General features: G+C 38.0%; 4 protein-coding genes across 4 annotated transcripts; 2 read left to right on the top strand and 2 right to left on the bottom strand.

Moving 5' to 3' along the window:
• Positions 1–17,460: 17,460 nt before the first annotated feature.
• IWZ02DRAFT_32759 (uncharacterized protein) lies at positions 17,461–19,724 on the top strand. Its single transcript, XM_066764199.1, has 2 exons — positions 17,461–18,760; positions 18,804–19,724. Exons 1-2 carry the CDS (start codon positions 17,582–17,584, stop codon positions 19,632–19,634), a joined length of 2,010 nt encoding a protein of 669 aa, XP_066627614.1. The 5' UTR covers positions 17,461–17,581; the 3' UTR covers positions 19,635–19,724.
• On the bottom strand, positions 19,690–21,670 carry IWZ02DRAFT_32747 (CoA-transferase family III domain-containing protein). The gene has a single exon (XM_066764198.1). It carries the CDS (start codon positions 21,546–21,548, stop codon positions 19,815–19,817), a length of 1,734 nt encoding a protein of 577 aa, XP_066627613.1. The 5' UTR covers positions 21,549–21,670; the 3' UTR covers positions 19,690–19,814.
• Positions 21,671–21,940: 270 nt separating this feature from the next.
• On the top strand, positions 21,941–24,579 carry IWZ02DRAFT_369413 (uncharacterized protein; the record flags this gene model as incomplete). The annotated part of the gene is made up of 2 exons (XM_066764431.1): positions 21,941–22,892; positions 23,525–24,579. The coding sequence occupies 2 exons, from the start codon at positions 21,941–21,943 to the stop codon at positions 24,577–24,579; spliced, it is 2,007 nt and encodes a 668-aa protein (XP_066627612.1).
• A 434-nt stretch (positions 24,580–25,013) lies between these two features.
• Positions 25,014–25,525, bottom strand: IWZ02DRAFT_478821 (uncharacterized protein; the record flags this gene model as incomplete). The annotated part of the gene is made up of 2 exons (XM_066769078.1): positions 25,314–25,525; positions 25,014–25,269 (listed from the first exon to the last, which is right to left on the bottom strand). Exons 1-2 carry the CDS (start codon positions 25,445–25,447, stop codon positions 25,014–25,016), a joined length of 390 nt encoding a protein of 129 aa, XP_066627611.1. The 5' UTR covers positions 25,448–25,525.
• Positions 25,526–26,001: the final 476 nt, after the last annotated feature.

The raw sequence follows: 26,001 nt of genomic DNA, 5'->3' as shown, positions 1-26,001 counted from the left end.
TATACGGGTTTTTAGAAACGATAAGAATATCGTCTATAAAAGTAATAACGAAATCATCTAAATAGTTAAAGAGAACTTAGTTAATAAAATATTAAAAAGTAGTAGGCCTATTACTTAGCCTAAAAGGTAAAATACGGTATTTAAATAGTCTATATCTTATATAGAAGGTAGTATATTCTTTAGACTATTCTTAAAGTCGGATTTAATAGAAAGCTTATTAAATATCTAGTTTTATATAGACCTTTCCTTTACCTACTCTCTATAAGAGTTCTAAGATAAGTAGTAAAGGATATAAGTCCTTCTTTATTTAATTATTTAACTATTAGTAGTTAATATAAATTTACTAGCTACCTCCGGGTTTTTTTACTACTAATACTAGAGAGGCGTAGGGCGCGTAACTCTTAGTAATAAATTCTTTCTTTAAATTCTCTTAGACGTATTCCTTTACTACGGTAAGCTATTCTAGAGATATTCTATAGAGGGGACTTATTAGTAGGCGTAGAGAATCCTTATACGTAAGAGAAATTTAATAATTAACTTCTATATAAGAAGGTAGTAGCTAGTTAGACTCTTATTTTAAAAAGATATCGTAGTAGTTCTTATACTTAGAGGGTAAATAATTATTAAGGTATTTATTAAAGGCTTTATCTTTATCGGCTTCGTTAATATTATCTAGTATAATAGAATAAAGATCTACTACTTCTATTAGTATTTTTATAGGTAGGTTAATTTCTATAAGAGAGGTAAAAAAGATTTCTTAGTTATTAACTTTAATATCGTTAGAGATATATATTATAGAAATTAATTAGTTTATCTACATAACTTTACTTTATACGGATAATTTTAGAACGTTTAAAAGATTTAAAAAAGAAATTTAGTCTAGAGGACTTAACTAAATAAGTTATTAGTTACGGTAATCTAGAAGAATATAATAATATATAAGGAACTAGCGGCCTAGAATAATATTATAGCGCCTAATATCTAGTATAAAGGCGTATATTATAACTAGCTAATATTAGAAACGGAATTATAATTAATAAACGAAATTAAGTTACTTATTTATATATTAGTTAAACCTAGAGACTTTAAGGTTCCTACTAGTAATCTTTCTTTTCTTAATCCCTAATTCCCTAAGTTATAGAAGAAGTTAAGGATAGATAAAGCTAGATCTATTTACGCTAGTATTAACTAGGGCATAAATAGGTATAGTATAACTACTAGCTATAATTATAGTTTATATAGTAAACGGGTATCCTCTAATAAGGTTATAAACGTTCGCCTATAAATTAGTAATTTATAGAGCTCTAAGCTTATATCTTAGGGAGGAGACTTCCCCTAAGACTTATTATTTTCTAATAAAGAAGAGTATAGTTCTAATATTATATACTCTTCTCCTTCTTCTTCTATTATAGTATTAACTATCTTTACTTTAGTTTCTAGGTACTATTAGATAAGGTGTCTAAATTTTCCGTATTAATAGTAGGGTCTAATATCGCCTTAGAGTTCTACTTTTCCTTTATATATTAGATTTTCCGTTATCGTATAAGAAGTAGATCTCTATAATAACCTTAAAAAAGGCTATTCTCTTAAACTTCTACCTATTAAAAGAGTAGATTTACCTACTTATTCCTATTATTATTTCTTTATATAGTCTTCCTAGGATAATAAAGATATATTTCGACTATTTTAGTACTTAATTATACTTTATATAATAGGGTACGCCTTTTAAAGGTATTCTTTAAATGAAATAGAGTCGTCTTATTTAATTCCTACTAAATAAGTTTATAGTAGAGGATCTAATAAAGAGTAAAAATCCTCTTTCTATTATTTATACGGAAGGTTAGCTTCTAAAGCTAGGTATATAAACTCTAACTAGAACTTCTAAAGATCTATAGAAATTTTATAATAAAGGTCCTTTAGCTTCTTCTTTACATCCTTTTACTAGTATAGATTCTTAAATACTTACTTTAGCTAGTAATATAAGTTAGTATTAAGGACTAGATTATCTATCTTTACGTAGGTATAAAGAAATAGTACTAAATACTATACTACCTTACCCTATATTCTAGAGAGGATATAACTTATAATAGCTTTCTTAGTATCTATAGTAGTACCTCTTTTAAAGTAGTCCTTATTACTACGGATTTTATTATTTATAAGGAGCTACTAATACTTATACGTAGGGTTTTAGCCGTTCGTTAATTTAGGTAGGTTAGGTACTCTTAGTATATATTTCTTCTTCTTCTAGGATCTATTCTCTTCTAAATACTATAAACTTATTAACTTAATAGTATCTTCGCGTAATAAAGTTTAATAATTTAAAATCCTTTCTACTAAGTTAAGAATAACTTATTTAAGAGTCTTAATTTATATCTTTATATAAATAGTAATATCCTAGGTTTATCCCTTTATAAGAGGAGTAATCTTAGATTAATAGTTATTAGCTTCTTCTAGTAGAATATGCCTAAAAGCTTCTTTAACCTAAAATTATATTACGTAAAAAAGACCTTTCTCTTATACTTATATATTAAGCTTAACTAGTAATAGGGAATAAAAAGATTATAATAAGAAGGGGAGTACCTATCCTCTTCCTTCCTCTAATTCGTAAGGTAATTTAGTACCTCCGCGTAAGGGTATTTATTATTAACTACTAGACTCCTCTTAAGTACTAGTTATATAGGCTTAATTCTTAGCTATACTATCTACGTATAGAATAGTCTTCTACTTTCTTATAAGTAGGTATAGAGAGGACGCTTCCTTAATATTTATATACTATACTATAGCCTTATAAAGACTTCTATAGTTAATACGTACTTAATACTCTTTAGTCCTTAGATAATACTAATACGCCTTACTAAGATAACTTAAATTTCCTTCTTAAATAATAGATAGTTATATATAAGGCTTAGGCTATATATATAGTATACCTAGTTTAGGTATTCTAATACCTCCCTTAGGTAATAAAAAAGTAGGATAGGGATAATACCTAGAATAATCTTCTATATCTATTATAAATCGTTAAGTAGCTAATATATAGGCTTTTACCTAGAGGCTATCTACTTAGTTAGATATATATAAAATTAAAAAGAACTTAATTTAAGTTAAGTAGTTAAAAGATAAAGTTAAGTAAAGTCTTCTTAATTATTATAAATATAGAAGATACTATATACTCTTCTATCTTCTATATATATTTATATAAGAAGTAAAATAAGACTAAACTCTCTCTTTACTACGCGAATTACTACTTTAGTTACGTTATTAAAATAGATAAGAAATAAATCTTCTTATTACCGCGCGAAGTTTTATTAGCTATTAAGTAGGCTATATATCCTTAGGAGTATTTATTATCTATTAGTACTACTAGCTTACGCGGCTTAGCTAGTTTATATAGCTTAGTTATAATTAGCTTTAGCTTATTAAGTAATCGCGTAAGGGCGTAGTTATAATATACTTATATTACTAGCATCTAGTATCTAATAGCTATCGCGATACTTTTATATATAGTTTACTCCCTAAATTAATAAGAGTTCTAGTATAGGATACTTAATTAACTAGTACTAATACTAGTAGGGATTTACTCCTTATATACTACTTAGCCTTATACTAATAGACTATAATCCTACTATTTAACCTTCTCTAGTTTATAACTTTACTCTAGACTATAACTATAGCTAGAGCTCCTTATTTCCTAATTTAGGCTCTATAATATCTTTAGTCTTATCTTCTAGTAATAGCTAGACTACTATAGCTTAGGAAGGATAAGTAGGCTTATATAGGTACTTACTAATAAAGTAAGTATTACTACTATAATATAGATAGAGCTTAGATATATACTATTAGCTTATCTCTAAGTCTAATACCTACTTAGTATACTAGATAGCTAAGTAGGCTATACTAGTAGGTTCCTATTCTATAGTCTTAGAGGTAGTACTTATTTAGTTTAACCATCCTTATAGTATAGTTATAGTACTACTAGAGACCTAACCTATTAACCTACCCTTATAGAATTAGCTATTAGCCTAGTAACTACTATTATATATACTACTATTATTATTTCTAAGTCTTTCTATAGAATTACTAACCTAGGTAAGTAGGGCTATATACTAGTCCTATAACTCCTCTTCTAAGCCTAACTCTACTATCTAGTATAACGCGTTTACCTTTTACGGTATACTACTATAAGTAGGGGTATAGGCCCCTTAAGTAGCTAGGGGATATAGTTATAGTAGGGGCCTTAGGCCTAGTAGATAGACCCCTACTAGTAAGGGGGAGAATTATTAATTAATAGATATTTAGCTTATATATAAGAGTTACGAACTCGTAATAGTAGTAGCTAAAAGTAGTTACTAAACCCTATTTCTATACTATAGTATATATAGACTAGTAAGGTTACCTATAAAATACTACTAGACCTAAGATACTATAAAGTCGCTTCTACTCCTTAATAATAACGGTTCCTAATCTAGCTAATAATATAGTATTATATAGTATAGTAGAATAGTACCCTTTTCCTTTAAAGAAAGACTAGTAGCCTACTATAGGCTTAGGGAGTTTAAATCCTAAACTATAATCCTAACTACTAATCTTTCCTAGGGACGTCTAAATAAACGCCCTAATAACTTTAAGAAAGCCTAATATAGCTAATCTACCTACTAATAATAAGATACTTATAGCCTAGTAACTAAAGGCCTTTTAGGTAGAGGGTAAATATAGGCCCTAGTTAGAGCGTATTACCCCTAAAGTCTAGGAACGTATCGACTTAGTAACGGCCTTATACGACCCTCTAATAGTAAGAGGGCCGTCTATAAGATAAGTAGTATCTTTCTAGTATTACCTAGTATATCCTACCTACTAGGATATAAGTAGTACTTAGAAGTAGAGGTCTTTTAAGACCGCTTTAGCCTAACTTAATATAGCCTACGCGAAAGTAATAGAACTATACGCTATCTAATCTAAAGAACTAGCTACCTAGGCCCCTAAGGTTAAGGGGTATCCTAAGTAGTAAGCCCTTAAGTATAATAACCCTTTAGAACTACTATTAGAACTCCCTAACCTAGAGGCTACTCCCTATATAACGGTTATACCTAGGGCTTTAAGCGTAATAACTCTAGGGGGTAGTCTAGGTAATAAGATAGGAACTAGCCCCTAAATACTATAACCTAGAGTATCTATACTAATAATATTAGAGGAGCCTAGTAGCTCTATAGAACCTAAAATGCCCTATCCTAGAACGTTCTAGAGGAGGACGCTATAGGCGCTACTAGAAGTAAGATTCTACTCCCTAAATATAGGGGGTAGGGAGCGTAGCTCTATAAGGGCCCTTTTTAAATTTAGAAGGCCTAGGGAGGACCCCCCTCTATAAGTAGAGACTACCTAATCCTTTAATAATATATATAATCTCCTTAGTTAGATATATACTCCCTAATCTATAGTAGATAGTAAGAGCTATAAGTATACTAAAAGTAGTAACCTAAATCCTAGTTAGAGGCGGGCTAAAATAACTACTTTTATAAAAAGAGGAAGTACTAATATATACTTAGTAGCCTCTCCCTCCTCTTAGGTATATATACCTATTACTACTCTTTATAGATAACCTATACCTTAGTATAAATAATAATCTATATTACCCTATACTTTATATAGATAGGGTTATGGCTTACCTAATTTTACTAAACCTAAATCTTAGTATTATATTAACTTAAGGGACTAGCTTTCCTATTAACCTAGTAGTTAATAATCTATTAGTAGCTATTACTAAGTTACTATAAAAGGTAGTAGGAATATTAATAACGTATTCCTAATATTTAGTATATTTAGTTCTTATAGCCCTTATAGTTAAGGGGTATAAGGCCCTCTAAGGCCTAGCCTCCTAATAGTAGGCCCCTTAATACTAGGTCCCTTAATTCTAGGCCCCTTAGCGTAAGGCTTTAGCGTAGATAAAGATAAGAGATATTAGGTCTCCCCTATAGATAATAGTTTTAATAATCCTAAGAACCCTAATCCTTAATTTAATCTATAGAGGAGTAATTAGGAGCGTTATAATAATAATCTTTATAATCTAGAAGAGGACCTATATACGCGTAGTAACTAGCTACTCTATAACTAACTATCCTATTAAAACCTATAGTAATACTCTAGTAAGTTAGGAGAGGATAGAGTCCTATATAACCTATAGTATCTAGAGTATATATAGACTAGCCCTAATAAGTACGTAAGGTAGGCTTCTACTAGGTAGAGAATAGGTACTACTAGTATATAGGAGTAAGGATATAGAGACCCTACTAATTAAATAGTAGAAATTCTACGTAATAGTAGGGATAACTAACTTATAGCCTTAACTAACTAACTTACTAAACTATAGGAATATATTTAAGAGTAGTAAAAGGCCTAAGTTAAGAACTTAGTTAATATAAATAAAGGGGTAAATAGGCTCTATACTAGGCTTAGTAAAAGGTTAGACTAGTTAGAAACCTATAACTAATAGGTAGATACCCCTAATTATTATAGTACCTAAGCTACTACGTAATACTATTAAGATTATTACGTATAGTACGGGTTTATAGTACTAGGGGATATAGCTAAGGATAGTAGGCGTTATAAGGTACCCCCTTATTTATAGGAGGTACCCCTATTAGTCTTATAAGCGCCGTATTTTTACTTTACCTATCTAGAAGAGCTAGTAGAAGAAAACTAAGCTTCTAAGTAGACTATAGGACGTTAAGGCCTAGTACTAGAGGAGTATCTATTTACGTATAAGTTCTATCCTAATAATATAGGATACTTTAACCCTAACTTAGATAAGAATAAAGTTAGTCGTAGTAGAAGTACTACTAAGTATAGAAAGGTCCTATATAGGGCTATTAAGTAGTTTATTAATAGTACTTAGACTATATATACTATCTATAGAGCGGACCTAGTTTATATTAACCTATAGAAGTACCTAAAAGATACTACTAATATATAGTATACCTTATAGATTACTAAAAATAATTACGCCTATATTTAAGGTAGGGATAGGATTAACTATTAGGCCTTACTTTTATAAGAGGACTTTAGTATAACTTACTATAAGACTATTAAAGCCCTTAATAACATTTACTTTAGGCTTCTAGAAGTTTATAGTAAGAGGACCTAGGATTTTATTATTACCTACGTTAGGCTAGGATATACTACTAGCTTTATAATAGTTTATAACTAGCTAGCTAATACGTATACTAAGATCGATCCCTTCTACTAATAATAGCTAGATAAGCTAACTAAAACGATAATAATCTAATCTTTTATTAAAATATTAGAAAGTTACTACTAGATATAGGATCGGCTTACCTAGTAGTATAAGGTAGATAAGGGAACCTTCCCCTAGTAGGCTCTAGAATAGGCTACTATAGCTTATCCTATAGACTAAAGTAGTAGAGCTAGGACTAATAATAGCTAGGCGGCCCTATAGTATAATATAAGTACTAAGAGACTAAATAATAAGTAGATTATATATCTAAAGCGTCCTACTCTACTAGCCCCTATAAATACTAAAAAAGAGTTAGGTTTAACCTCCTAGTTATAGCTATAAGCTAACCCTAAGATAGGAAGGAAATAGACTACTAAAGGTTAATATTACGCGTAGGAGGATTTAGGTAAAGGTAAGATATAGGACGCTATATTAAGTAAGTTAGAGGGAGAGATAGTCCTAGAGAATTAGGAAACGCTTAATTTAGAGAGTAATAGTAAGAAGGAGGTAATAGCGCCTAATATAGTAGCGTATAACTATACTTAATACTATTATTTAATAGTATTAGAGTAATCTCTAGACTAGCCTACTACTAATCTAGAACTATTAGTAGCTTATAAGTCTATCTATAACGGATACTAGGAATAGTTCTAGTCTAGGTATTAACTATATTAGTACCTAAGGAATATAGGATATAAGTATTACTTATTATAAGTAGATAGAGTTAGATAGATAGTAGATAAAATTAATATATTCTTAGCCTAAGGCGAAGGCGGAGTTAGCCCCCTAAAAGTTATAGAAGTTATATAAAGGAATAGTATACTACTCTCTCTTTACTATAACTTATTCTAGTAATTTATATAATAATTTAGGCATTACTTTTCCTATTTAGCTTAGCGGTTTAGGCTATAATATAATAGGCTCTATACTAATATTATACTAACTAGGGTAGAAATACTACCTATTTAATAGTAGTAGATACTACTACGATTACTAAGATAATAGATAGGCCTAAGAATAAGGAGTATAAAAAGGAACCCCCTATCTTATTATCTAAAATATTACTACTAGGTATATAAGGAGGTAAAGACTCCCCTAGTTTTCCTAGGTATTACTCTTTAGAATATAGTTTTAGACTTACCCCTACTAGACTTATAGATATTATATACCTTAATACTAGGGCATCCTTATCTATAATTAGTTAAAAGTTTCTTAAGAATTAGCTACCTAATATTAACATCCTTTTACTACTAAAACTAGCGTATATTAATAGTATAGATAATACTATTTCTTATATAGACTACGTTTTACTACCCCTATATTTACTAGGATATATAAAGAATAGTATAGTAGTAGCTTACGTACCCTATTACGTAAGAGTATTTAATTATAATATAGTAGTACCCTTACTAATTAGAAATAACCTTTTATATCTTAAAGGGGTTATTATAGATCTAGGAAAAGATAGAGCTATTTAGCCTTATATTAGTAATAGAGGCTTTAGAATCTCTATTACTATAAAAACGTATATAACTCTAGTATACCGCTATATTATAGTAAAGTAACACGTAGTAATACCCCCCTATAGTATAATAAAGATATCTATTTATATCCTAGGGCTATAGCTTCTAGTATAATATTATAAGTTCTACCCTAACTAAAGTGCGAAACCTATACTATTCTTATAGAGAGGTAGTATATTATACTCTATAATTATAAATACTAATATAATATAGGTACTAGCCTAGAATAATTTAGAGTAGACCCTTACTATTTTAAAGAATACTTAGTTAGGTAGTATAGTTACTATAGAGATTAATGGGAGCTATTAACTTATAAGCGAGGATTATAGGATAGCTAGGATAAACTCTTACCTACTAATAATAGAGAAAGGGAAACTTAATAATAGTATCCTAGTATTTAGTCTCCTAGAATCCTAGAGCTACTATTAAGCCCTTATTAATTACTTTAAAGACCTATTTACGGATTATAAGGGGTTTATTAACATCTCTAAAGAGGAATAGATACGTATACCTCTAGTCCCTAATTAGAGAGAAAAGTTCTATTAGATACGCCCCTATACTACTTCCTAACGCGATAAAGAATTCTAAGATACTACTCTTAACCCTATATATAAGTAAGGTAAGGTTAAGTAGGCTAGGAGTAATATAAGCCTTAGATTCCCTATCTTTATAGTATAGTAGTAAGTTTTTAATAAAATAGAGGAGTAGAAATAGAAGGGCTAGGTTATTATAGATATCTAGGCCCTTAACGCGATAATAGAGAAAGATAGTTATCTACTTCCCTTAGCATCTAATATTATTACTAAAATATAGGGGTATATATTTATCTTAGTTATTAACGTAATCGCGTTCTTCTACTAATAGTAAGTATACCTAGAGGATTATTATAAACTAGTAATACTTACCTACTATAGCGTAGAGTAGAGTAATATTACTCTTATAGGATACTATAATAGTATCTAGTATATATAGCGATAATATAATACCCTACTCTATAAATACTAGGGGTTTACCTACTCCTATATTAATAATATTATTATCTTCTTACGTACTCTTAACGAATACCTAGCCTACTTAGAAGCTATATTTACTATTCTAGACGGTATTAATATAAGTCTATCTACTAAGAAGACCTAACTAGGATACTCTTTAATTACGCTCCTTAGATAGTAGGTATTAGGAGTAGGGATTACTACTATAGAAGCTAAAATCTAGGCCCTCTAAGATATAGAATTTCCCTATACCCTATAGGAGCTAGAAACCTTTATTAGCCTTACTAGATAGCTCTAAGATAATTACCCCTACTATACCTAGTTAGTAGAGCCCTTAGAAGCTATTAAAACCCTATAATTAAGAAAGGCCCCTATAGGAAAGTAAGTATAGTACTAATATACTATAGGGTAGGCGATACCTCCTAACTTATTATTAGTAGTAGTATTTAAGGCTATCTATAATACCTTATATAAGATGTAGTAGAGATTCTACTATAACCTAAGGCGTCTATTATATATTAACGTAGATATATCTAAGGAGCTAGGTTTTAGCGTAATAGCCTACTATATTAGTAGGGACCTAGAGCTAGAAATAGAAACTAATAGCTCTAAGAACGCGGAAAAGCTAACCCTATAGCTAAAAAGAGCTAAGGACTTCCTATAGTAGTCTATAGAGCTAATTACTTTCCTATCCTAGCGCTTATCTAACGCGGAGATAAGGTATTAGATAACTAAACTTAAAATAATAGGGGTATATTAGGCTATTAAGAAGCTATATACCCTAATATAAGCGGTAGTATAAACTATCCTCTTTATAGACTATATAGTAGTAATAGCCCTTACTTAGTAAAGGACCTTTACTACCTCCTAATCTAATAAGTAACTTAACTTACGTTTAATATAAGCCTCCTAGTACTTATCCTAGTTTCCTCTAGAAGTAAAATACTAGCTAGGACGAAATTATATAGTTCTAGATACCTTAAGTAGGCTACTATTAAAAGTAACTAATAAAGGGGAGGATATTATAGATAAAGTAGAATTCCCTAATAATATAGATCTAGTTTAGTTTATAGCTACCTATAATCTAGACCCCTTAGGTAGCTAGAATTACTTCTATACTATATTAGTAGAAATATTAGAAGAGTTTAAGAATAATATATAGAGTAGGTATACTACTAACCTATAATAGGCGCATACCCTATAAGTATTAGAACGGGTAATAGTACTTATATAGGAGGATTAAGTATAAGATAGGGGATATAAAGATATAGAAGTAGAGGCTTCTACTTACGTTAGTACTAATAGAGTAAATAGTAAAAGACCCTACTAGTATACCTCTATAAGACCTAGAGAGGATAACCCTCTACTAGGGTTATACTTTATACTATAGAAAGGCTTAATCTACTTCGTTAACTATACTAAGTAGAACTAGGAGTAACTATATATTCCTCTATCTTATAAAAAGAAGATCTTTTACTATATATATAATACGCGGTATTACTAAGGATATAAACGGGTAATAGATTATATCTATACCTTCTTTTACGTATACTAGTTATAAAAGTAACTAGTAACCTATATTAAGTATTACCCTAATTACGGCCCTATTACTACTAGAAGGTACTACTCCTATAGAAGCCTAATACCTATTACGGTAGTAAAGATTCCGTTCTTTACTTTATATATAGATTTCGTTACTAAACTCCCTACTACTACTAATAGAGGTTTTAATATATTATTAACTACGACTTATAAGTTCTCTAAAGCGATCCTATTAATACTAGGACTTAAAACCTAGTCTATAGGGAACTAGACTTTAGTCTAGTTTAAAGACCTTTATAGGTATAGTTAGGGTTTACTCTTAGTTCTTATCTTAGATTAAGACGTATAATAGCTTTTAAAATTTATTATATAAGTGTTTATAATGCTTAAGGTACGTTTTTATACTACTACTATATACTACCTATAAGTAGATAGCTAGTTAGAGCGAACTAATTAAACTATAGAACATACTATACGCTACTATATAATTATAAACCCTAAATAAGCGTAGGTAGACGTACTCCCTTATATCTAAGGGACTATAAACTATTCCTAGAATATCTCTATAGGCTATACCCCCTATAAAGTATTATATAGGTTTAATTCTTAAACTAACGCGTTTAAGGACCTAGAAAGTACCTAAGACGTAGATCTAAAGGTTTTACGTATCTAGTATTATAAAGAGGCATATAAGGCGCTAGCTTTTACTACTATTACCTAAAAGGAATAATATAACTTAAGGTATACGCTAATCCGGTTTAAGCTAGGGGATAAAGTCTACTTACGACTATATTTTAGGTATAAAGTCTATAGTAATCTACCCTAGAAGTTATAGTATTAGTAATCTAGCCCTTATACTATTATAAAGGTAGTAGGCCCCTTAGCCTATAAATTAAGCCTCCTAGAGATAATATATATTTACCTAGTAGTCTTAGTAGTATAGCTTAAACTAGTAGCCTAGGGCGCTAACCCCTATAATTAATAGGCCCTACTAGACCTAGAACTAGTTATTAATAATAATAATCCGGCCCTAGTATACGAAATTAAGTATTTACTAGACCGCTGCCGTAACTAATTTACTAAAAGATTATAATACCTTATATAGTAGAAGGGCTACGGCCCTTAATACTAAGTATAGTACGATATAGACGATTTAAATAACGCTATAGATTTAGTTAAAGAGTACGATAAATAATTAAAGGAGGATATATACCCTTATATAATAAGGAGGTAACCCCTTTAGTAGCCGAAATCGCTATATTATACTATAGTTACGCGCTTAGCTAAAACTAATAAAACGGCCTTAGGTAGGGTAGATAACCTAGTTACCTAAGCTCTAAGGAATAGGGTAAATATAAGTTAATAAGAGTTAGCCTATTTAAGAGCTTAGTACCCTAGTCTAATAGTAGAGATCCTAACCTTATAAAGAGGTAGGAGTAGTACTTATATTCTTATCTAGTAAGAAGTATAGGTAGTAAAGGATTACGTAAGTAATATAGAAGGCTAGTAAGGTATAAGATAAGTTTTATTTAATATCTTCCTATACCCTATATTATTAGAGTAAGACTAGTATAGAGTTTATTTTTTATTATATATTATTACTTCTAGTTACCTAGAAAGAGGCTAGTATAGAGAAGTTTCTTTACTATTTATTTAGGGCCCCTTACTATATAGAAGTAGATTAGCGTAAGGATAGACCCTAGTTATTTTAAAATTTAGCCCTACTTTTATTTTATACCTATACTATTACTACCTAATAAGGGAGTTAGTTCTACTCTTATATATTCTTATCTTCCCTATTATTATGCCTCCTAAATCTAAGCCTAAGGATATAGGTAGTAGTTCTAGCTATATAACGCGCTAGATAATAAAAGATACTACTACTAAATCCTAAGCTAAGACCCTAGTAAAAGGTATAACTAATCCCGTAAAGTCTACTAAAGACCTAAAACTAAGCATACTTAAAGTTAAGCCCTATTATATTAAGAAAGCCTAGTATACTAGAAAAGAGGAGAATAAAGAAAAGACTTACGCTATAGAGTTACTAGCTATAACTCTAATAAAGGCTACGCCCTTACCTAAAGTTACTAGCTTACCTAAAGTCGCTATACCTAGTAGAGTAGTAGGTAGTATTACCCTAGAAACGCTAGGTACTAAACTAATCTTTAAAACTATAGAATCTCTTAGTCTTAAAAAGACCGTAAATATACCTAGTACTAGCTCTCTAAAAAGGGTAAATACCCCTAAAATTACTAAAGAACCTACTATTAAGCGTATATATATCTAAAGGGGTAATAAAAAGCCTACCTCTAAGTTAGTAGTTAAACCTAAGGTAAAGCGCGCTATTAGCCTAGAAGAGGAATTCCTATTACCTAAAAAGCTACGCTCTATACTATTATAGTAAATCCTAGAGGATACTAATAATAAGGATAATAGCTATTAATATATTAATAATATAGCCCCTATAGAGGAAGATAATAGTAATAGTAAGGAAGATAACCCCTATAATAAGAAGGATACTATTAAAGGCCCTAATAATAATAAGGATAAAGTCTAAGCTAGCTTAAACTCCTATACTATTACTATAGTAGGAGACTAAACCTTCTTAAAAGAAAGCTAGACCCTAGCTCCCTATAATATAGATAAGTTTTATAAAAGCGACTATAATAAGGAATATAAACTTTATAAAACCTATAACTTACTATTATTTAATTCCGCGAGGCCTATATTCTTTATTTTACGTAATAATACCCTACTACTATGCTACTATATAAGTAGCCTTATAGTTATACTACTTTATATAGTGCTTTAGCTTACTAAAAATTAAGACCTAGTAGATTAGAATATTAAGAAGCTCTATCTATATTTCCGTCTTAAGGGAGGACTAAACCCCTTCTATTACCCTATAGGCTTCCTATTACTTATTATAGACTATAAAGGTAAGGTTTACTTTACTACTTTCCCTAAAGAAGGTTATCTATTCTATAGGGACTAGGGCTATAACGAGTTTCTTAAGTATAAGAAGCTTAGAGATCCTAATATTAATAAGACGCACCCCTAGTATAGAAAGGGCATTAATCTCTATTTATACTAGGGTCCTCTATTCGTTTCTAACTATATATTTAAGGTATCTAACTTCTTAGTTAATTATAGCTATATCCTATTCCTAGATAAGTAAGGTTTCTACCCCCTAATACTATACCCTAATATATTCTACTCCTTTTCTACCTAGGCTATATAGAAGTTTACTAAGTATCTTAAGGAAGTAAATAGCTAATAGGTAGTTAGAAATAAATACTATACCCTAAAGGTAGGAAGAGGTAGGTACTACTTTAACCTAGTTATTAAGAACTACTAGTAGGACTTTATTATTCTACTCTATAGGCTACCTAATATTAATAAGAATAATATCTAGACTATTATACTTAACCCTAGCTTTATTAATACGCGCGCTAAGGCGCTCCTAGGACTACCCCTATACCTACTATAGGTAGTTCTAAATATAAAAAGTAAGTTCATTATAAAATTAGTAGAAGATAAGAAAGAAAGCGCTACTAAGGAAGATATTAAGGTATTAGATAAGGAGGACGCGAATCCTAATAATTCTAGTAACCCTATTTACTTTAATAATAGAGAGGGCCCTAGCTATAAAGTTTATAATAAGAATAAGGGCTAAGTAGCTATAGGTAATAATCTATAACCTTTCTATACTAATAATACCTTTATATCCTAGGCTAACTAAGCTATTAAAGATAAAAACCTAAAGCTTATAGTTTACTACGCCTATAACTACCTTATCTAGTATTATTAAGACCTTATAGGCTCTAGTTCTTTAGAGGACTAAATTAATTATAACATCCCTACTATATTAAGTATTATAAATAGTTATATTATTAGCTATCTTATTATAGGAGATATCCTAGTATATAGCTACTATAATAGGGATATAGTCCTTATAATATAGTTTAAGACCTATACTTACTACTATATTACGCCCTACTATAACTATAACCCTACTTCTAAGGCTAATAAGTAGCTTATATACCTTAAGTATATGCCCCCTCTATAGTACTACGCTCTTACTAAAGCCGGAGCCCTTTATAATAAGTTCTTATTCTATAACTATAACGGTATAGCTTCTTAGGTTACTACTATAGTACCTACCTTACTATTACTAGAGAAGTTTAACATAACTTATAGTATTAGATTAGTATACTATAATATTATAGGACTACTAGCCTACGACTATATAGAGTCTTAGAAGAAATTACTTAAGGAGCTTTTAAACTATAAGGAGGAGTAAATATAACATTTAGTAGAATAACTACTATAAGGACTAAGGATTTCGTAGTAAGGATACTACTACTAGGTAGCTACTATTTTATAATATATTTACCTTTTATAGTATACTACTATAAGTAGGGGCATAGGCCCCTTAAGTAGCTAGAGGATATAGTTATAGTAGAAACCTTAGGCCTAGTAGATAGACCCCTACTAGTAAGGGGGAGAATTATTAATTAATAGATATTTAGCTTACATATAAGAGTTACGAACTCGTAATATCTAGACTAATAGTTTATAGATTAGTATATTCTTAAGAAGGCTAATCTTAGCTAAATCTAGCTAATTATTACCCCCTAATAACTATAAGACCTAATTAAACTTAGTAAAAAACTCCTAGAATAGAACTCCTTACTAGTATAATATATATATCTAGTACTATATATTTACTACTTAGTAAGAATTACTATAGATTAACTCTAAGTATATAAGTAGTTATTTAAAGGTTATACTAGGATTATTCCTATATTATTTAAACTAGAGCGTTATTTAATAGGTTACTTTACTACTAAGTTTAGCCTAGATAGTAAATAACTAGGTCTTTAGTATATAGTTAGTATAGTCTAGGTTTATCTTATTATAAACTATATCTATCTATATATCTAGTCTATCTCTATTATCCTTATAAATAGGTATCTCTAGTAAGATCTTAGTTAGTTTACCTACTTAATACTTATACTTCTTCTTATTAGCCTAATAGGCTATCTACTACTATAGTAACTAGATAATATTAGGATTTAATAGACTAGTAGTTAGTTAGTAGTATAGCTACTAATTCTACTATTATATATAGAGCGCTTCTTACTACTATTAGTACGCCTATTCTATAAGGTAGGCCTACTTATCTAGAAGTAACCCCTACTACTACTATAAGGCTACCTATTAGGTAGCCTAATTATCTTACTACTACTACTTTATTATCTATTAATAACTAATTAAATATTAGAAGATTAAGATATAGATATATAAGTTAACTCCTTTCTTATAGTAATAATTAGTTATAGTAAGCTAGTCTTATAATAGTAGGATTAAAGTACTAATCTAAGTAAGTATATAGATAGAGAATTAGCGCTTTAAGCCTAATACTTTAACTATAGGATCTATCTAAGAATATAAATAGTTAGAAACTATAATATAGCTTACTATAACTAATTATTACTATAAAAAAGAAGTTAACTTATATATCTATATCTTAATCTCTTAATAGTATTACCTAGGGCTATAGCTACTAATTAGCTAGATAACTAACTAAATAATAAGAATATTATTTACTAGAAGAGAGGGGGATAGTATTATAAATAAGTAGGCTATACTACTATTATAGTTAAGTAGTAGTATTTAGTATTAGGAGTTTTAGGCTTATATATATACTAGCTATAGTTAGTTAGATTAAGAAGTAATAGTTATTTACTAGCTAGCCTTATAATAACTACTCTTACTTCTTACCTATTAATTATTAGTAATTAGTATAATCTACTCTACTTAGTACTATAATAGTAGGGTACTACTAAGCTTAAGTAAATATTATTAGATATTAAGTATATAACTTAGAATATCTCTTCCTATATTAGTATACTACTAGTAGAGTATACTATATTTATATTTATAATTCTTCTCCTATAGTAAAAGATTAATAAGACTAAATTTTAATATTCCTAAATAGAATAAGCGATCTCTAAGAGTTAATATTAGTAGGGAAGGGGCTACGGCTTAAAGATGCTCTAACGGTTCTACTACTATACCTCTAGACATTTTAGCCCCCGCCCCTACGTTTAAACGGCGATCGTGATCAAATTTTTTAGACTTATCCATGTTGCTAGTCTACGTGCCGCTATCCGCTGAAGCCATCGCCCATAGATAATTCGAGAACTGAAAAGTGTTGTTGAAGGTATAAAGAAGTGAACCGCATCCAAGCGCATTGATATAGGTGCACCGTTGCTCCCTCACCCGTCGCTAAAATGCACGCCGCGCCGATACTCGCGTCTCTTTTGACGCTGCTCCCGCTTATTGAGTCCCGCTACAATCCGATTCTCCCAAGATCAGCAGAGCTGGACACCGACTACGAGTATGTTGTCGTCGGCTCCGGACCGGGCGGTGGACCTCTCGCAGCCAACCTCGCAGCAGCTGGCCACAAGGTCCTGCTGATTGATGCTGGCGGCGACCAAGGCGATCACCTTTACGAAGAAGTTCCTGTTCTCTTCCCCTTCGCCACCGAGTTTCCCGAGACGGAGTGGGACTTTTTTGTGACGCGCAACTCCGACCCGAGCATCCAGGCCCAGGATACCATTACATCCTATCGCCTATCCAACGGCAGCATCTACACCGGTCTTAATCCCCCAGCTGATTCCACGGCACTGGGAACTTTGTATCCTCGCGCTGGTACACTGGGCGGCTGCTCGCGACACAATGCGCTCGTCACGATCAGGGCATTCGACAGCGACTGGGAAGCGGTTGCGGAGAGGACTGGAGACTCTTCTTGGAGCGGGTCGACCTTTCAAAGGTTATTCGAAAACATGGAAAAGTGCGAATACCTGCCGAACAGCATCGTTGGCCATGGCTTTGATGGATGGCTCTCCACGTCGCTCACATCGCTCCTGACTGCCGTCAGCGACCTCAAAGTCGTCAGCGTCATTCTCTCGGCTGGCTCTGCCATGGGCATCAACATTGCCGAGACGCTGATTGGTACGGTTACGGGACTGGGCGAAGTCCTCCTCAAGGACGTCAACGCGCCAGGATCCACAATCTCATCTGGACCATACCAGATTCCCCTGGCCATGAACTCTGCCAACTCGACGAGAGGAGGTGCCAGGGACCGCATCATGCAAGTCGCCAATGCTGTCCACGATGATGGAAGCCGCAAGTACCAGCTTGACATCAAGCTCGAGACCTTTGTCACCAAGATTCGCTTCGACAACACCACTGCTGATGGTAAGCCGATTGCGACTGGTGTTGACTACCTCGAAGGCCAGAGCTTGTACCGTGCCGACCCGCGCTGGCAAAGCGCAACCGTCCGTGGTTCTGGAAGCATCAATGCCACCAAGGAAGTCATTATCGCCGCCGGCGCATTCAACACCCCTCAACTGCTCAAGCTGAGCGGAGTGGGTCCAAAGGAGGAGCTGGAGAGCTTTGACATTCCCGTAAGTCGAACCTGTCTCCCGTCCTTCATGACTGACCTTTCAGGTTTTGGTTGATCTTCCCGGTGTCGGCGCCAACCTGCGCGACCATATTGAAGTGCCAGTCATCAGCAATGCCAGCAAAGACTTTTCTCTGATCGACGGCTGCACGTTTATGCAAGGCTACCCCGACACTCCAGACCCATGTCTGAAGAAGTGGCTCGACGGCACTGACCAAACGAGCAAGGGCGTCTACGCAACCAATGGTCTGGCTGTCGGCGCCGCCTTGAAGAGCTCCGCAGCCACGCAAGACGACCCCGACCTTTTCGTCTACGGCGGTCCTGCCAACTTCCCCGGCTTCTTCCCCGGTTGGGCTGAGCGCGCTTTTGGCGACCACCACCACTGGGTGTGGGTTTCCCTCAAGGCCAGCACGCTCAACACCGCCGGCACCGTGACGCTCAACTCGTCTGACCCGCGCGACCTTCCCAACATTGCATTCAACACCTTCCAAGATGCGCAATCCCAGAAGCAGGACCTTCAGGCCTCGTACGAGGGCATCTCGTTTGCGCGCCGTGCCATGGACGACCTGATCCCTCTCGACGGTTCGTTCTTTGAGACGCAGCCGGGCCGCGACAATGCAAAGACCGAGGAGGAAATCAAGAACTATGCCTACACCAACAGCTTTGGCCACCACGCCTGCTGCACCGCGGCGATTGGTGGTGACGATGACGAGGGCGCCGTGTTGGACAGCGAGTTCCGCGTGCGTGGTGTTAGCGGCTTGAGGGTTGTTGATGCCAGTGCCTTCCCGATTGTCCCTGGGTTCTTCATTGCGCTGCCGACTTATCTGCTGGCTGAGAAGGCGTCGGAAGCGATTTTGAACGCTACTCTGACTGCTTAATTGTCCATGAAGTACGAAGTGACGTCGGTGCTGTACAAATTTGGAACCAATAACATGTTTAATACAGCATATTGTCGTGCAGATCAAAACTTGACTTCAAGATTGAAACAAGTGTATATATTACTCTATCCAATGGTATCGAAACCCGCTGTGCAAATTTTTCCAATCCAGAAAAGCCATCTACTTGAACTGAACCTGCTCCTTGGGCTCCTGGCAGTAAGGAACAGAAGGAGTCCTCCACTCAGGGTTCGCCTCATCGCCGTTGGCAAAGCTGACAACAGGCTTCAGGAAGCTGAGCCTCTTGCCATCGAAAGCGCTGTTCTGGAAGGTCTGGAACCAACCGCTGTCCTCGCGGAGGACGTCGCCAAATACTCGCTTCCAGCCGTCCCAGACGGTAACAAGCAGGTCCAAGACGTGGTGAGCGCCGCGCATCTCAGCCCACTGGAAGCGTTTCTGGCATTCGTCGACAATGTTGCGCGGGTACAGGCCAATCTCGGGCCTGAGGGCGTACGTGTTGACGGCCGTTAGGGCAGCGTGCGAGTAGTAGCTGCCGCCGTGCAGGGCGCGGTCGCGGAGACCAATCATGGCACCCAGAGCGCCGAGGATTCCAGTCGTCATATCCGATACGGGCAGCGAGGGAAGCACGCACTCGTTGTCGGGGAGGTTGAGAGAGCGGCCAGTGACGTACGAAGAGCCAGCGGCAGTGTCGGCAATCTGTTGCCAGCCACCACGCTCGGCGTAGATGCCGTCGGGACCGTAGCAGTTCTCCGAGACGTAGATGATGCCCTTTTGGCGCTCACCAGCCATGCGGAGGAGCTCGTTGAGGCCAAGGCCGTACTTCTCGAGCTTGGATTGTCTGAAGCCCTGGACAAAGACATCGGCTTCCCTGACGAGGCTCTGGACATAGGCGCGGTCCTGAGCGTTGCGGAGGTCAATGGCGATGGTGCGCTTGCCAGCGTTGAGGGTGAGTTGCATGATGTTGATGTCGACAAGGTGAGGAGCGTTGATGCGGATGACGTCGGCGCCGTAGGAGGACAGCACGGCGCCAACCTGAGGACCAGCAATGATGCGGGTCATTTCGACGACCTTAACGCCAGCCAGGGGACGCTTGTCGTTGGGGTTGAGAGGAGGGAAGCCGATGCGGGGAGTGGGAACCGAGTGCGACTGCTGCTTGACGTTGACAAACGGATGCTTGGCTAGGGCCTGGCCCATCTCGCTCTTGTTCCATGCTTCGGGGGTAAAACAGATGCTACCGCAGAAGCCGTTGTAGAGGTTGTTGAACTCGAGCTCCTCAGGCGACTTTTGGGTGGTAAACTTCTTGATGTGCTCGTAGGCCTCCTCGGGAGTGTTGATGGGCTCGTCGGGGTTAATTCCAAGCGACTTGAGCAGGGGCTTGGCGTTGAGAGAGCCGTGGACCGAGTACCAGGTCTCGGGGTTCTTTGTGGGGTAGATGGCAGTGCCACGGTACTTGAGAGGAGTGTCGACCCATCCCTGCTCATAGTTGGGGAGCAGAGGCTTGAGCTTCTTAGCCCTGGTCAACGCAACAACGTCCTCGCCATCGACAAAGGCCATGCCAATCGACGCAAACCAGAAACCGGCGTGGGTGGTGTTGACGGTGATGGTCCTGTCCTCGCGGGCAGCGCCTCGAATGGCGAGAATCTCGTCAGCAACGACACCGCTCATGGCGTGGAGAGCGGCGGCAATGGGGACTGCCTTGATGGGACCAGGAATGACGGGGAACTCGTCTCCGACAAACTTGACTTTTGACAGGAGCTTCTCATCTTGAGTAAAGCCTGGAGTCTCCTTGGCGATAATTCTGAAGATGCGCTCAGTGTCCTGAGGGACAGGCACGAAGCCAGTGTCCGTGTGGGAGCCAGGACCGTAGACGTTGGGGACGGTTGGGTAGTCAGACATGATGAAGATGAGTTGGTTGATGTCGAGGACACGAGACGGGGAGACAGGTTTATATCTCCCCGCCGCGTATCCAGGAGTCGGTTCATTTCGAAAAATCTGAGATGTAAACAGATCTAATGGTCGTCATACGGAGAGGCGCCCGAGGCTTCAAAGCGGGGAACCGAGCTTCCTGCGAAAGACCCCTCGGACTGTCGATCAACTGATCGCCAAGAGATAACGGCTTTCCTTCGGTTGCCCAGAGCTTCATGATGAGATCAGGGATGAACAAGCTTTTGGACCTGTCGCATAAAGTCAATGTCTCGCAGTTGCGTTCGAAAATCATTTCGAAAACTTCCTGCTTGTCCAGACGCTCAGCTTTTTCAAAGTACCTTCGTCCAAGATATTCCTTAGTAATGTCCATCAACAAAGTTACCATCATCGGCAGCGGCGCCATTGGGTGCTCGTGGGCAGCGCTCTTTCTCGCCAATGGTCTGCAAGTCACGGCTTTCGACATCAACCCTCAAGCGGAGAATCTCTTGCGGTCCCTCGTTTCAGAGGCGCTTCCTACCCTAGAAAGAATGGGCCAGCTCAAAAACAAAGACGCCAAAGCTTCAGACGTAGTCTTCACCACCGACTTGAAGGAGGCTCTCAAGAACACCGACTTTGTCCAGGAAAACGGACCGGAGAGGTTGGACTTCAAGCGCAACCTTTTCAACGACATCATCCCAAACATCCGGCGAGACACCATAATCGCAACCTCTTCTTCAGGATTGACTTGCTCCTCGATCCAAGAGGGCGTCAAGTCTCACCCCGAAAGATGCGTCGTCGGACATCCCTTCAACCCGCCCCATATGATTCCCTTGGTTGAAGTCGTGGGCGGAGACAAGACGTCTGAGGAAACCATTTCCAGGACCATGGCATTCTACGAGGGCATGGGTAAAAAGGCTGTATACGTCAAAAAGGAGGTCGTCGGCCACATTGCAAACAGACTACAGGCAGCCGTGGTCCGTGAATGTCTCCATCTCCTCTCGGAAGACGTTTGCGACATGTCCGACATTGATACCGCCATGTCCTATGGTCCTGGTCTGCGCTGGGGTATCATGGGTCCAGGCTCTCTTCTCCACCTGGGCGGTGGTCCAGGCGGAATCCAGCATCTTGCCGACCATTTGCTCGGTCCCTTGACGACCTGGTGGGCTCCCAAGGATCCTGTGGTGGACGACGAGTTGAAGAAGAAGTTTGTTGAGGGCACACTGAGCGAAATCAATGGCAGGAAATATGATGCCATGGCCAAGCAGCGGGACGAGGAGCTGGTGGCTTTGTTGAATGTGAGGAGGGAGTGGGACAACTATGCGGAGAAGCAAAAGAGTGCCTGATTTAGTTAGCGCAGATATCCAATCTTCATCGCGTCGTTCCGTTCTGAGGCATGCTCTGTCCAACAACAAACCCCCGTCATGCCATCCTTCCAAATGCTTGCGCCGCGTTCACTTACTTCGTTTTACCCCTTTCTGCGCAGGGCATCAAGGTGGCGTCAGCGCTTCCAAACGCTCCACGCTGTCGTTTCGGGCCGTGGAAAGATGCGAGGCCGGGCGGCTGTGCCTTCAGAGTCGGTGCGCCTGACGGCGGCCGCGTAGCCGTGATAAGATCTTTCGGATTAAATCAGCGCGATGACGCTATCGTGAGCTCTGCTCGTCTGTTCTAAAACGCCATCGTCAGGCGTCGCGGAGATTTGGGCGGGATCGGTTCCTTCAGGCGATCACGCATGGACAGTGCCGGGCCGGATTCTCAGTGGCAAGGAGAAGGAACTGACTCGCAAGCCGAGACTGACCCCAAAAAGGGGAATTGTGGTGGTGTGGGTGACGACATCCGCGTGGTGTTGAAGACACGGACAGCGAAATCTTTGATGCGAGATCTACTGATAAGATAATTCGGATTTGATCCGGCGCAGGCCACCACCACCATCATCGCATCGCGACCATAACATCATCGCCATGGCAAAGGCCATTTTTTCTCTGAACCGTGCTGCTCTTGCTCCAACCTTAATAGGAGACATGGCGTCCAACGCGTTTCTTCTGCCTCTCTACACCTCGCACATTTTCATTCTCAACTTGTGCACGACTTTTCGTCCACGATGCTCCACGAAAGACGCCTCTACATTCTAGACACCGACCTGACCCATTGGGCTTCTCGCCGTGGTCGCATCATTTCCACTCGCATCGATGGCTCTGACCCCAGAGTTGTCGTCGACAACATCAAAGAACTTCCCGATGGCATTGTCGTTGACCGTGAGCGAAACCACATGTACGTCACCATGATGGGCGTTTCCGGCTTCAAGGCAAACGACGGTTCCATCATCCGCTACAACCTCGATGGCTCTGATCCCACCACCATTGTTCCTCTTGGCGCAACATTTACGCCCAAGCAAGTCACCATTGCGCGCCAGAGCAAGAAGCTCTACTGGTCAGACCGCGAAGGCCTGCGCGTCATGCGCTGCAACCTCGATGGAAGCGACATCGAAGTTTTGGTACAAACGGGAAACACCGAGGAGGACCGCAAGGACCTGTCACGCTGGTGCGTCGGCATCGCCGTGGACGAGGAAAATGGCTACTTTTACTGGACTCAAAAAGGCCCCAGCAAAGGCAAGGTTGGGCGTATCTTCCGCGCCAGGATTGATGGTCCCAAGCAAGAATACCCCAACTCACGCAAGGAACGCGAACTCCTCTTCGAAGGCTTGCCCGAGCCTATCGACCTCGAGCTGGATGTTAAGTCGCAGCTACTCTACTGGACGGACCGTGGAGACCCTCCGACTGGCAACTCGTTGAATAGAGCCTACGTCGGAAAGACTCCCGCAACCTCTGGAGGCCGCTCCTCGGTGGGAGAAGTATTGGCTGTCCGTCTCCATGAGACGATTGGCTTGGCTCTTGATATCCAGCACGAAGTGGCTTACGTCACTGACCTTGCAGGAGGCGTGTACAAGATCGGCATTGGCAAAGAAAACACCAAAGAGGTCTTGTTTGCGGAGCTGGGCGACATTACTGGCATCGCCCTGGTTTGATTTTCATTCAAGTCTGAGCATTTGCATTAAGCGGCGCCGGTTATGTTGTTGCATCTGATACCATCCCTACCGTCTCTGTAAAATAATTGCTTGGTCAATGTTGAAACTTTTTCCTTTGCCGTTACGAGCTTTGGTCTACTTTATGACGTTGCCAGTTTTGGGCACGTCTTCACCAGTCGTGCAGTCTCCGTCTTCTCTTCTTGTTTTTGCTCTCACTCGTCCTCTTGTTTCTGTTCCTCGCTTGTTCTGGATCAAGATTTTGAGGTCTGTAGTGTTTGGGGAAAAGAGCTGTCGGCGCGACACGCGAAGGTGGATCGACGTGACGCCAGTCTTGCATGAAAGAGTGGCCAATTCATGATTCGGAATATTCATTATACGTCATCTCAAAACTAATCAAATAGTCGTTCTCCCACTCCATTTGCCATCGACACAGCCTACGGATACTGCTCTGGCAAAGAGGCACCGTAAGCGAAAACGTTGCAAGGATCCCACTTCTTCTTCATCTCGGCCAAGCGCGGTAGCTTTGATGCTCCAAACTTCGACGCAAGCGGTTCGTCGCCATGTGCATAACTTACATAGACCGAATGCTGAGGATAGCCAGACGTGTTAACAAGTTGGGAGCGGAGTTGCTTAGCCAAATGATTCGCCGAGTCAGCAGTATTCGCATTTGTCCAGGTCATTTGAAGCATTCTACAAATGTCAGTCAATTTCTTAATCTTGCCGAAAATGCTTACAGGTAGGCTTTGGTATCACGCCAAGGATATGCAGTAGCGTCTTGAGGGACAGCCATCATCGCAGCATTACTGAAAAATTCGATGCTGAAACTGCTTCCTTGCGCCGCGTTTTCCCTGGTCCAGAAATCGGCCATTTTCTCGAACACCAGATGATATAAGAAGCCATTCTCTGCCCGGAGAAGTCCTCGTCGTCGTTGCCGCTCCCCACTGACCGACCTTCATTGCTCAGCTCTCTCTAATTGAGTACAGCGCGTCAGTGCCGGCTGATGTGAGAGGCGCGGCGGCAATCCTCCAGGCACAGTGGAAGTGTCGAATTTCTGAATTTAGCTTCAAGCGGACCGTGCCGACAAAGGGCACAACCACACGGGCAATGTGGCGTCCGCCGCTAAGTCACCAATTGCCCCCAAATCAAGCCCCCTGAAGCTGCCGCGTTCGAGGTCGAAGAGTTGGAGACGAAGGATGGCGGCAGAACGCCATCAGGGTCCAAGACAATTTTGCATCTCCCGCTCAGAAAATGACAGAAAATTTGCAGTTGCAATGCAGGAATCGGTCATCCAGAGCTGTGATCTCGAAGCCGTTGAAAATACCGTCGTAATTGCGTCTTTTTGCTGCATGTTCTCGGAAAAGACGACGTCAGCGGGAGCCGTCTAGATCAGCCACTTTCCGCCAACACAACGCCGTTTCCATT

This window comes from Phyllosticta citriasiana, assembly GCF_038021145.1.
Source record: "Phyllosticta citriasiana strain CBS 120426 chromosome Unknown IWZ02scaffold_1, whole genome shotgun sequence".
NCBI classification, from domain to species: domain Eukaryota; kingdom Fungi; phylum Ascomycota; class Dothideomycetes; order Botryosphaeriales; family Phyllostictaceae; genus Phyllosticta; species Phyllosticta citriasiana.
The sequence above is the reverse complement of the archived record's forward strand: the minus strand, read 5'-3'. Positions and strand labels throughout refer to the sequence as shown.

What these genes read in the sequence shown, in the direction of transcription:
- IWZ02DRAFT_32747 (XM_066764198.1), bottom strand. Translation starts at nt 21,548, where the DNA reads ATGTCTGACTACCCAACCGTCCCCAACGTCTACGGTCCTGGCTCCCAC.
- IWZ02DRAFT_32759 (XM_066764199.1), top strand. Translation starts at nt 17,582, where the DNA reads ATGCACGCCGCGCCGATACTCGCGTCTCTTTTGACGCTGCTCCCGCTT. An exon ending in TGGAGAGCTTTGACATTCCC is followed by an intron (nt 18,761 to 18,803) that starts GTAAGTCGAACC and finishes CTGACCTTTCAG; the next exon opens with GTTTTGGTTGATCTTCCCGG.